The 13,139-nt window shown below is 39.2% G+C and overlaps 2 protein-coding genes across 12 annotated transcripts in view; one reads left to right on the plus strand and one right to left on the minus strand.

Moving 5' to 3' along the window:
- Positions 1 to 13,139, minus strand: part of Zmynd11 (zinc finger MYND-type containing 11) — an 80,749-nt gene that overhangs the window by 30,826 nt on the left and 36,784 nt on the right. For all 11 annotated transcript variants that reach the window (XM_040755580.1, XM_013114674.3, XM_040755583.1 and 8 more), the window contains exon 3: positions 3,889 to 4,048. In XM_040755580.1, the coding sequence (XP_040611514.1) occupies positions 3,889 to 4,048 (160 nt within the window). The remainder of the gene's footprint in view (positions 1 to 3,888; positions 4,049 to 13,139) is intronic.
- On the plus strand, positions 12,113 to 12,690 carry LOC106021261 (proteasome subunit beta type-3-like). The gene has a single exon (XM_040756186.1). It carries the CDS (start codon positions 12,113 to 12,115, stop codon positions 12,608 to 12,610), a length of 498 nt encoding a protein of 165 aa, XP_040612120.1. The 3' UTR covers positions 12,611 to 12,690.

Below are 13,139 nucleotides of genomic sequence, written 5' to 3' on the forward strand. Positions count from 1 at the left end.
AAAATCATGTTTATAGGAACTATTTAGACCCTGACAGTGTTAATGTTATTACTAGTCTAGGATGACCACAAAAATTCTGGAGTAGTGTGTGTATGTCATCTAAAAAACAGATTGGTATGCATACTTATTTATTGACTACTGTGTAAGCGGGCCATTTAGAAAAAGAATAGTCTTGTAAATGATTTCTGTTTCATTCCACCATCTCATATATACATGTAAGAATCACCAAGAAGATGCTTAGACACTAAAGAGTTTTACCAAAGTTTCTCAAACAGAGTTGACACTTACACAGAGGGCTGCTAATTATATATGAGATCACTGTTGAAAAATGTCTGAGAATATTTCTGGGCAAGGAGAAATTTTAGTAATACAGGGGCCTCTGCCTGTAATATACTGACTTCCTAAAAGACAGATATAGTCTCACACAAGACAGTGGGCTTTTAGGACATGGTTGCTGTACTTAATAAAAATAATGGCCCAGAGATGTATGCATTTTGATTGCTTCAAGTTCTAAAATGAAGCATTAGAGAAAAAGAGGTAGTAGGAGTGTATTAACAATGTAATACCAACAAACTGGCTTTTAAGCTCCTTTTACCATAGCCGTGTGAGAGAAAGGAAAACTATACTCATTGACTTTTTTTCCTCCACACATTGATGGGAGTGAAGACAAGCATCATCTACAAAGTAACTCAGGAGACAAAGCCTGTGAGACTCCAAAAGTAGCCCTGCTTATTCACTTCTGCTATTACAGCTTCTCTCTTGAGAGATACAGCAAGAAGAGCATCAACACATATTCTTAAATAGCAGAACCTTCTTCCTAACACCCATCACAACCCTGAATGAAGTGTTCAACATACATACTACACTCTAAAACTCAAGCTTCTAGGGCACCAAAGCAATTGAAATCACAAAGTGGTGAAACTACGAAGTCTAAAATGCTGGTATGCAGAGCCCTGGCATGAAGTTTGAAATTCATGCAAACTAGGAAAGGTGACGTTTCCATCAACTTTTCTTGAGATATACTCTTGTTATTCAGGAGAGGACCTTTAAATAACAGTATCTGTGGTGTGCGGACATGTACTAACTTATCAGTTCACCGGTTAGACATGCCTTCTGCACAGATGACAGAATTAATAAAAAATACACAAAGTCTAGGCAATGCAGAATCTCCTATTGAGCTGCAGGTAATGAAATTAATCACATGAGCTGTGGGTGTCCTAGGGCAAGAGGACACTCACTACAAGTCAAGTGCATCAACCCAAGTACTGAGATCCTCATTGAGTCAGTCAGCTTCATTATTTTACACCTTCAACAAGATCTACTTTTTCAGGGGCAAGCTCTTCACAGGATTTATATTGGAGACTACTGATTACAAAGAAGTATAAAAAAACTGCTTATATGGCTAGCAAAAAACTGATGCTTTTACTATACTGTCTACTGACACTTATTTTAATTTGTAAGTAATAACTATAACTATATTGGGTAGAGTGTGATGCTTTGGGGTGTGTGTGTGTGGTGGTGGAATGACCAAACCAGGCTAATTAACACATCCATTTAAAGTCCATTCTTTTAGCAGTTTTGAAATAGATACATTATTATTAACTTTATTATTTTTTCTGCACAAGAGACCATTACTAAGCATACTTATTTACTAGTCATAACACTTGGCTTTGAGTGTATTTGTGTAGGCTGTTTCATGGACATATTTTCATTTAATCCTGTGGTGGTTAGAATGAGAAAGGCCACCATAGGCTCATATATTTGCATGCTTAGCTGGTAAACTGTTTAGGAAGGATAGGAAGGTGTGGCCTTCTTAGAGATATGGCACTGGGGGTGGGCTTTGAGGTTTCACAAGCTCCCATCAGGCCCAGTGTCTCTTTCTTGTCTGCTTGCTTGCTTGCCTGCCTGTGGGTCAGGATGTAAGCACTCAGCCCCATGTCTACCTGTCACCAAGCTCCCTGTCACGATGATAATGGACTAAACCTCTGATACTATAAACAAGTCCCCAAATAAATATTTTCTTTTATAAGAATTATCTTGCTCATGGTACATCTACACAGTAATAGAACAGCATCTAAGACAATCTTTGATTAAATGAAATAAATATTAATATGCCCACATTACAGCTGAGGACTGAATCAATGGAAGTTTAAACAATCCCAGACATGTAAGCAAGGAATGCTTAAGATGGACATATCTCATTCCATAAACTACTTTATCATTGAGTCTTTATAGTTATGTATTTTATAGCCTAAGCATAAGTTTGCTATACTCAGTTATATTACATATGCAAATGTGGTATAAAACTGCTGTGAATAAGAACTAATTAGCATTAAACCTGCATAATTGATGTTTAATATACTTTAAGATTTCATTTAGTAAAAGGGAAGAAAAGAAGACTATAAGTATGTGCAAAAAAATATAAAAATAAAAAGAAATACAAAACCTAATGCTGTAGGAAACATATAATAAGCTAATTTACTGCTTGATGAATTAAAGAAATTTCAGTCTAAGGAAGAACAAAGTATATTAAAAAATCACAAATTTTAAAGGAGCAAACAAACCCTGTACTCTAAGAAATATATACACATGACCCACAATTCCAAGTCCTGAGTGTAAGCTCAGTCATCAGTTACACTCCCATCTTCACATTCTCTGCGTGTCTTCTGAAGCTCTAAGTGTCTGGGTGCTTGGGACAGGATATACCCTCTTGTCTGGACTGTCCTGAGTCACACTGGGCCCTCCCTTTCTACCTTTGCTCTATCCTGGCTCACTCCATTTTGGCTACTGCAACAACAAAGCTTCCAGCTGCAGCAGGGACTTGAAAGGAAGCTGCTGTGTTGGCAACAGTCACATTTCTTCTCAGGAATATTTCCAGGGAACAAACTAAATTGCATTGATACAAGTGATCATTTTCCCCCCATGGTTTCTGAGGCTTTGGCATATAAAAAAAATGACAAAACTGTTAGGCCTGAACAACTTCTTGCATTTAGAATTATCAGAGACACTTGGTGTTGGTTCTTCAGCCTTACTGAATCCTTGGGCTTATCTGTCATGTCACCAGAAAAGTGAAATGAAGAAGCAAAAGCTTTCAGGAAATTTTCCCACAATGAACCAATTTTTAAGATTTTTATGAGATTTTCAAAATTTTAGATTTTAGAAAAAATATTACATCTCCCAAACATACATTTGAAACCTATATCTTAAAAGACATTTATTATAATAACATTTCCAATTAGTTGGCTGAAATATCAAACAACACGATGGGGAGATAGCAATGCTAAGAAGAAAGTGCTTCTCTATGTGTCTCTCAGCATGAAGCCCTGTCCTGAAAGGACTCAGCTGTGTAAAGCACTGCCCTGAAGAGGAGTCCCAGCTGGAGCTAAAGGAAGGTACACAAAGAAGGAACTTTCTATCCGTCCAGATTGACTTATGCTCAGGGCCCGCCCAAAACCTGCCAGCAGTCATTGGTCAGTAAGGACCATGGCCAGTCATACCAGTCCTAGCTCAGACTTAATGCCATCCAAGTGAGCTTTTCTGAATAGGCAATGTGTCCATTTCCACCTGTCCAGTCAATACAAATAGACATGCACTGAAGCATTTTTTAAATCTAGTATTAGTTGAAGAAAGCACTGGAAGTGCCATGATTTATATGCACATTTAGTTTTTTTTTTTTTAGATGAAAGATAACAGACAGAATAGTAAGATTTTTGTAAAAGTTAGTTTTCTCCTAAGGAATCACAAGGAAGCTATCAATATAGGGCCTTAATGTTAATAAAAAATGTTAAGAATTATTAAATTTCTGACAGTGAATTTCTATGTTACATTAATATTTTTTTAAAAACCCAAAGTCCAAATTTGTGAATTTATCAAATAAAATATACTTACAATCTCATCTCCTGGTAACCAATATCCTTCTTGCTCAATACCAGCCTTTGAGCCTTTGCAGCCCACTGTTAGAGTTTCCACAATAAGACCATCTTTCACAGCTAAGCTCAGCTGACGGGTGGTCTCTTTGGGATGCATACCGTGGACTCGAGACATATACCTGAACACAGAGGAAACACAAAGTTAAAAATGTCTCAGTAATGCCAACTAAAAAGGAGTAAAAACAAGAAAAGGAAGGGCCATTTGTTCCTCTTTTATTATCACTTATATATATGGAAGGAACAAGGGAAGGGAAGTAGGGAAGAATGTGAGGAAGGTGGGGAGGTGGGAGAGGGAGGGGGGGAGAGAAAGGAAGGAAGGGAAGGGGGAGAGGGAGAGGGGAGGGAAGAGGAGAGGGAGGAAAGGAAAGGAGGAGGAGGGAGAGGAGAGAGAGGAAAGGAAAGTGGGGAGGGAGAGGGAGGGAAGGAAGGGGAGAGAGCAAAGGAAGGAAGGAAGGAAGGAAGGAAGGAAGGAAGGAAGGAAGGAAGGAAGGAAGGAAGGAAGGAAGGAAGGAAGGAAGGAAACAAAAATATCCAAGCCCTCAACTCTATGATGACTTTTTTTTATGGAAAACAATGAATTAGGCAAAGATTTTATTTCCAAGCTCTTCCAAGATTGTTACCAACACAAAGTTTCCTTCTAAAGTGTTCCAAGGTAAATCAAAGGCACATCACTCCAATAAAGTACTTGTGACATGAGTTCCTTAGGTTGCAACATTTTAACATTTCGTTAAAAACATTTCCAATGTTATGAATTAAGTCACATTTTAAACATTTCTTAAAGACATAAAACATTTTTAAAGCATAGTATATTTTTAAAAGCTCAAACAATTCTAAAGTAAAGGAACTAAAGGAAAAGATCCAATCAGCTTCACCACAGATGGGGCAGCCTAATGACACACGGTCCTTTCAGACAGGCTTGCTAAGCAGCATATGACGCTATTTTCAGCCTGTATAATGTTTGGAGCAACAGTGTTCAAAAGAGTCTAGACAAACAAATACAAATCTCTGGACAGACTTGTGTCAAACAAGCAATTTAATTTTTGCATTACTCCCTTTACTCTGTAGACTCTAAAGCTAGACTCTCATAATCCTCCATCAAGAACTGTTGAATACTTGTAATGCTTTGAAAAAGTACTTGTGCTCAGAACTCAGGAAATGGCATTAGTGAGTGTGTGAAAGTGTGAATGGTTGCTAGAGAACACGAACACTTGCAGTCATCAGGAAGGCAATGTACACACTGCATTTACATATTTATGGTATTTAAAAAAATAAGTGAAACATTATAAACCTCCTCTGAACCACAGAAAATAATAGTAAATCCTGTGTTCACCAGCTACGTTTACTCAAGCATTTTACTATTTATGTCCATCTGTAATTCATTTAGTTTAATCTTTATTATTGGTTTACTTATTTCAAACAAAATGCTGTATATAGTTCTATTTTTATTCATTAAAAGAAGAAGAAAACCAACCGAAAATGTCAATATTTTGTTTCCCCACGGTGATCTTCAAAGAGCCTTTTACCAATCTAGATGAAGCAGAGTGCATGGGGACGCTCAGTTGTAATCCCAGCACTCGAGCAGCATTAGGAGTTTGGTTGTAATACAACGCCTCCAAAGCAAGTTTGAGGCTAGCCTAGGGTACAGAGTTAGACTCTCCCTCAAAACAACAAAAAATGAAATTATGAGACAAATCAGAATGGCCTCAGACTCTTCCCAGGAATACCCCATGTAAGAAAAGAAAGTAATATAACATCGTAATAAGTAAGATAAAATAAGAGGACAAAATAAAACAGGACCGAAGAAAAATAAAACAGCTTTTAAGGATCTTGTTGATTCAAAAGATGAATTTTTGTCCTTTTTCTGAGAAAGCCCAGATGAGAGCAGCAGGAGGGGTTCTGCCCAGCTCCACATTCAGCATGGGGAAGATGGTGACGTTCTGTTTAGGAGACAGCTCACTTTTACAGATTTACAATTAACTGAAGGACTAAGACAGACAGAAATATGGAAATTATGATTAGAGAAGAGAACAGAACATTAACTATAACAATGGAGATGCTGTAATTAACAAATAGGAATGTGTTGGGGAGGAAATGAAGGCCAAGCATACTAATTCTGCCACATTCTCAATCAACAGCTTTCAAAAGCTACCTTAGAGACTATTGCAATTTATAAATTATTTAAAAAGTTTCTTAATTATCTCACAAAGCACCATATATATTGAAACACAAACATATATATTGATGATAAACAGACAGAAAGACCGACACCATATATACTGAAACACAAAAACAAAAGAATCAATAAACAGGGAACGCCCACCAAATGTGACAAGATGACAAACAGGCAGAAAGACTGAGAATGAGCGAGCAAATGAGTGTACAGCACGCACTGCAGGAGATCAGGGAAGAGACAGTGTGTGTGTGTGTGTACGGGACAAGTGAATGTGATCAAAATACAACATAGGAAATTCTCAAGGAATAAAAATACTTTAAACATTAAATGCAGAGTATTCATACAGTATAATATTGCCAGACAATTAAAAAGACAAACAACAATTTAAAAACATAAACATAAGCAGGATCGGGGTCTCAGTGTAAAGCATTTGGAAGCCAAAGCACCTGGTGCTGAAAAAAGTCATTAGGAACTATCAAGACCTAGACAGTTACAATACAAAAGCTGTGAGAAAGAAATGAAATGCTGGCAAAAATAGGGAGCTGAAGACATTAGTTCACTTCTCTGAATTCACACATGGAAAATACATATGGAAAACAGAACACAGATCTAGAGACTTAACAGGCAGACCTGGGACCTAAACTAAACAGCAGTAATGGGTGCACAGGCCTGACCACAAAGATGGCCAGGTAGTTACAGACTTTGTTGATCATGCAGCTGAAACAGACAATGATGAAACTGGAACATCACAAAAATCCAAGTAAGACAAGGTTAATGCCACTGAGTCAGAAAAACAGCCTTAGAATATTAACTTAGAAATTCTTTCTTGGGAAAAAACTAGAGATTTAACTTTAGCTAATGAAATGCACAGTGAAGAGCCATGCAAACCAGACCTACCTAGAGGGCACACACACAAAGGAAACTGCCACAGTGCTGAGCTGCTACTTTTTTCAGATTTTCACAAACTATACATGATATAGTTTTCTAAGAAAATGTAAGTGACCAAAATTTGATTATTTGGTCAATTAAAAATCCCAATTTCCTAAGATGAAAAGGTGGGGGGAAAAAGCTTCCTTAGGAAAAAAAAGCACCAAGTAGGGACATGATCAGAAGTTGATTTTACCATACTTTCAGTGATCAGATTCTCTTCTAGCCCATAATAATCAAGGAAGGCAAGGGTACTAGCATATAATCATTTAAAAAACAAAAACAGAAAAACTCTTACAAAACAGCATGAAGAATAAAAGCTAGTATACCAAAGGAAAGCTCATGCACAATTTTAACAAAAGATATTTGAATATACAGTCTAATATTAAATCTGTTAGCGAATGTTAAGACATGTTGGGATGGGGCTGAAGGATGAAGCCCTTTGTTTATCTGTGCCAGTGGGGTGGAGTGAGCCACAATAACCTATGCTGTAATGCAGCAGAAGCTGGGAAGCAATGCACGTTCCAAAAGACCCAGTGAGTCCTAGATGAGTCCTATATAGTCCCAGTAAACACATGCTGACTCCCTTTACAAAATGCTTAGGATAAGAAACAGGTCAGATTTGTAATTTTTTCAGACTGAGAAATATTTGTACATACATAGAGTCCTTGGGGGATTGAACACAGCTTGAACAGGAAACTTTTCTTTTATACATATGTGGTCTGAAGGTAATGTATACACTGCGATTTGCAGTTAGTGCACCTGTGTTCTGAACAGAGCCATCTCATGGGATCACATTGGAGTCTCCACTTGTGTCATCACACTGGCAGTCAGAAAGTATGAGACTGATGTTAGAGAAGTGGGTTTGACTTTACATGCTGTGTAAACTCTGGCTAGTGTTTAGGGCTACAATTAGCAATGGCCTGCCTCGGCTGTCTCATTTAGGACTATTAAATATACATCTGGGGTAGCAATAATGCCTTATTCTTGTGGGGTTTTCATTTGTTTTTGGTTTTTAAGACAGTGTTTCTACAGTCTTGGCTGTCCTGGAACTCATTCTATAGACCAGCCTGGTCTCAAACTCACAAAAATCTGCCTGCCTCCACCTCCCAAGTGCTGAGATTAAAGGCATGTGCCACCACTGCCCAGTAACAGTTTTGTTTTTTCAGGGAATTTTTTTAAACTATCTTATTTTACATATCAGTCCCACTTCCCCACCCCAACCCCATCTACTCATCAGAGAGGATGAAGCCTCCCATGGGGAACCATCAAAGTCTATCACATCATTTAGGGCAGGACCAAGAGCCCCTCCCCCCATCTAGGTTGAGCAAGGTATCCCTCCATAGGGAACGGGCTCCAAAAAGCCCATTCATGAACTAGGGATAAATGCTGGTTCCACTGTCAGAGGTCCCATAAACTATTCAAGCCCCCAGGGAGCCTAGTTCTGTCTTATGCAAGTTCCCCAGCTGCCTGTCTGGAGTCAGTGATCTCCCACTTGCGCAGGTCAGCTGTTTTTGTGAGTTTCCCCAACACGGTCTTGACGCCTTTGCTCATGTTATCAGTCCTCCCTCTCTACAACTGGACTCCAGGAGTTCAGCCCAGGACTTGGCTGTGGATCTCTGCATCTGCTTCCATTAGTTACTAGATGAAGGCTCTATGATGACAATTAAGGTAGTCATTAATATCATTATAGGCGAAGGGAAGCCAGAACCTGGAAGCAACTTAGATGCTCCTCAACCAAAGAATAGATAAAGAAAATGTGGTACATTTAGACAATGGAGTATTATACTACTCATTGATAAAAACAATGACATCTTGAAATTTGCAGGCAAATGGATGTAACTAGAAAAAGCCATCCTGAGTGAGGTAACCCAGTCACAGAAAGACAATCACAGTATGTACTCATTCATACGTGGATATTAGACATAAAGCAAAGGATTACCAGCCTACAATCCAGAGAAGCTAGGAAACAAGGAGGACCCTAAGAGAGACATGCATGGACCCCTCCCCCCAGGAAGGGGAAATAGACAAGATCTCCTAGGTAAACTGGGGATGGGAGGGGGGAATAGTAAGAGAGTGGGGAGGGGAGAAGAGGAGGGAAAATGAGGGATTAACAAGGTCGAGTTGAGGGAAGGACAGAGTGGGAGCCATTATGAGGTTAAGGAGAAACCCAGCACTAGGGAAATTCCCAGAAATCCACAAGGATGAACTCAACAGAGAATCTAAGCAATAACAGAGAGGGTACCTTAACTGCCATTCCTCTACAGTCAGAGAATTCTTAAACTAGCCCCCACTCTACAAGATGCTTGAAGACAGCTTTTGGACATTTTCCCGAGGACTTTCCTTTTCTGGTCTTAAATTGTTAAGAAGTACATTGTTGCATCTTATTATTCCTTGACACACTTTGAGCCATGTACTTTTCACCACGAAAATGGGTATTCTGAGCTGATGTGCCTTTAGACTGCTTTGGGGGTACAGGCTCAGAGTTTTACTTGGTACTTGCAGCATCTCTGGTACATGCAGCTCTCCGTTCCCATCCTTTCTCTCCTGTTCTGTAAAAACCTAACTCAAAGACTGATTCTCACTTCTCTAAAAAGGAAAGGAAAAGGCAAGTACTGGGCCAGAACTGCACAGTTCCTGTGCAGAGGAGTGATGTCATAGCCTGACTACAGTTAGCTGGATGACTACAGTTAGCTTGAGCACACGCACCTAAAGTAAATCTGCCTTCAAAAGCACTTGATGAGCTGAGAAGCCAGGTGATTCACAGTCTTGAAAAGCATTTGGCCTTCAGAGTCCATTTGAGAGACAGTTACAGAGACCTCCTACTCTCCACCCCCACAAGAAAAACCAACATATACAGTTATTTGTAAAAGAAAATACTTAATACTTTTAGAACTAAAAAAGTTAGAAAGTGTATGAGCCATTTCTGAGACTTATCATTTACCTATGAACCCAATGATGAGTCAATCTCAGAAACTGCACGTCTAAATGAAGTACCAAGCACTGAGCACAGAGATGAAAACAATGGCTTCAACAAGGGGAAAATGGCTGCCAGGAAGTGCAGCAAGGCTTTCTGCCCATCAAAACTCTTAATTCCTGGCTGCATGCCCTCGCAGACCTTGTGAGCAGCTCCACACTGGTTATAGGTTCTCAGGCCTGAGAACAGTCATCATTCTGGTAGCCATGTAACACTTTATTCCAAGTGTATACTGGTGAATTTGGACCAACACCTTACTTAGCTCAGTGCCTCCCAGCCCAGTTGGAACAAGTTGCTTAAAGACGTTTGGAATCAACTCCTGCAAGTTGTCTTCTGACCTTCTCATGTCCTTCATATGGCATGTAATTGCACAATGCTTGCATGCACACACACAAAATATAATTTTTTTCATTTTTAAATTAAAATATCTTTAAAAATCATATATGGTTTGATCATTTTAATTTTAGTCTTATTTATAAAAAAAAGTCACAGAAAATTCATATACTTTATCCAGTCTATTGACAAAAGAAAGAAGCAAAATTATCTATAAATTCCTCTTGATCTCATTTACTACAATTCCATTCACAGTTCCTAGTAGAATGTACTTTCCACAAGAGGCAGGGATGTTCAGAAGTAAAGAATTAGAAGAACATAATTCTCATGCACTGAGACAGTGTCTTCAGTTTACTAATTTGGCACAGCAAAGTCTTCGGTGGAAAAGAGAGAACTAACTATAAATGAGGAGTAATACTACATGATCTGGATCCCTATATCATAAAATGTAGTGGGTTAACACTGTTTCTGAGCAAGACTGACTGGGAACAGAAACACAAGACAGCAAGGGACAGGAAGGGCAGAGACATGCACCTTCTCCATTACTTAGTTCCCAGACAGACTCTTACTTCCCATTTACATCTTTTTAAAATTCTGTTTTAATTGTACACACACACACACACACACACACACACACACACACACACACACACACACACACGAGGAATTCAAACCAGAGTGTGGTATATGGTACACATGTATTCTATCCCTGGACTACATCCAAAGCCTGTCTCATCTTCACACACTCCTCAGAAGGGTGTTCAATGTTCTGCTTTTGAAAGCTTCCAGACTGGAATCGCAGTACACACATCCTCTGTAATTTGATTCCCTTTCTCACTATTATCTGTTAATCTGGATGGATTAATGAGACTGCTCAGTATAACAACCTGCTGTATGAATTATGACTGCTCTCTGTACAGCACTGCTATTACTCCTAGATTTGGCTGATGCTTCAGTTGCTCTAGCCTAGTTCTCTTTTCTATGCTATTTTTATTTATTTTTACTAGTGATGCTTTAATTTTACAAGATCTCCTAGTCTTGACATTTATCAAGACTATGGTCACAATTCATTTTTGTGTATCTTAACTTTTACTTGCATTTCCCCCTATCCTGTATGCTCTCCCTCTCCCATCCCCAAGGTAAATCACTACAGACTTCTCTAAAAAGAAATCTTGAACACAACTGAGAGGTAAGCAGCCCTAGGACAGGTTAAGTTCCTGAGCTTCAGGAAAAGAGTCAGCGGGGCAGAGAACTGTTGCACTGTGTAGGTGACATCTTTTAAATTTTTTCTTTTTCCCTTTAGGAAATACTGTTATCTTCACTACAATATGCTAAATGTGGCTATCTTGCTGGAATGAGTTACCAATGTCTTCAGCAAATTGGCCTTAAACCACGTTGACCAAAAAATGTTAAACATGAAAAAGAACATAACAATTTTAACATTCTTTATCAGAAGTGCTAGTTTACAAGTGATTTAGTCTGGGGAACATCTGCATAAAGTTTACCAGCTGAGCATCCCTGATGCTTCAAGTCTGAAATGCAAACCTGTTAAGTACCACTTTGAGGCTTGTGACCAAAGATCTCCGATTTGCATCTTCAGACTAAGGATGTTCAACCTAGAACAAGCTAGGCAATCACCAACATGGAAAGCAAGATGCTAGTTGTTTTGCATTGGTAAGAAGAACAGGGAATGTTGCTTAGCCATAGTCAGTGGTGATTGGAGTCCTATTAGAGTACAATCTTGTTTATTATGTTATATAATGAAGGGCCATCATGGTCATGAAGGGAAAAAACTGTGTGGCCATCGCTGCAGACAGGCTGACTACCGATGTCCAGACAGTTGCCCAGCGCCTCGAGTTCTGGCTGAACCTGTATGAGCTGAAGGAAGGTCGACAGATCAAGCCCTTCGCCCTCATGAGCATGGTGGCCAACCTCCTGCATGAGAAACTGTTTGGTCACTACTGTACAGAGCCTGTCATTGCTGGGTTGGACCCGGAGATCTGTAAGCCCTTCATTTGCTCTCTAGACCTCATCAGCTGCCCCATGGTGACTGATGACTTTGTAGTCAGTGGTACCTGCTCTGAACAAATGTATGGGATGTGCAAGTCTCTCTGGGAGCCCAACATGGACCCAGACAACCTGTTTGAAACCATTTCCCAAGTCATGCTGAACCCTGTAGACCAGGATGCTGTATCGGGCGTGGGCATCATTTTCCACATCATTGAAAAAGACAAGAGCACCACCAGGACACTGAAAACCTGGATGGACTAACCCTATACTCTGATCCTAGTTTCCTTCTGTTGTTTTTCTTTTTAATAAAATTGCTTTTCTTTAAAAAAAAAAATCCCCTAGTCTCTACTAAGATACTGGGTGCAAAGAGGTACTGATTTTCCGAAGGAAGGAAATTACTTTCTTGAGTAAAAAAGCAAACAAACAAACTAGATAACAGCAGGGCTGGTAAGAGAATTTTTATGGTTTTTCAGTTGCTAAAGACAAATCGCTGAGTAAAAAGAGTCTATATACCCTCAGTGTTTAGCAACTGTCCCTGAAGACTGTTGAGTGTGTCCTGTGTCAGTCATTGGCTGTGGGTACAGAATTAATCCAAACTGAGAGAGAAAAGTCCCTCGACCCATAAAGATGGCACAGCAGTGGAGAAAGCTGACTAATAATAAACTATTCATGAAATGGGTGGCCACAGGTCTTGGGTTTTTACAGTTTTCTTGTTTTGTTTTTTACAAGAGTTTTCTACAGTTGTGTCTAGATGCTAAAGAAGGAGACTCGCTATAGAGTGAAATAAAAC

The sequence above is a fragment of the Mesocricetus auratus genome, unplaced genomic scaffold (genome assembly GCF_017639785.1).
Source record: "Mesocricetus auratus isolate SY011 unplaced genomic scaffold, BCM_Maur_2.0 Super-Scaffold_100013, whole genome shotgun sequence".
Lineage (NCBI taxonomy): Eukaryota > Metazoa > Chordata > Mammalia > Rodentia > Cricetidae > Mesocricetus > Mesocricetus auratus.

Bases quoted from the DNA above. Each gene is read 5' to 3' on its own strand.
- LOC106021261 (XM_040756186.1), top strand. From the start codon at position 12,113: ATGGTCATGAAGGGAAAAAACTGTGTGGCCATCGCTGCAGACAGGCTG.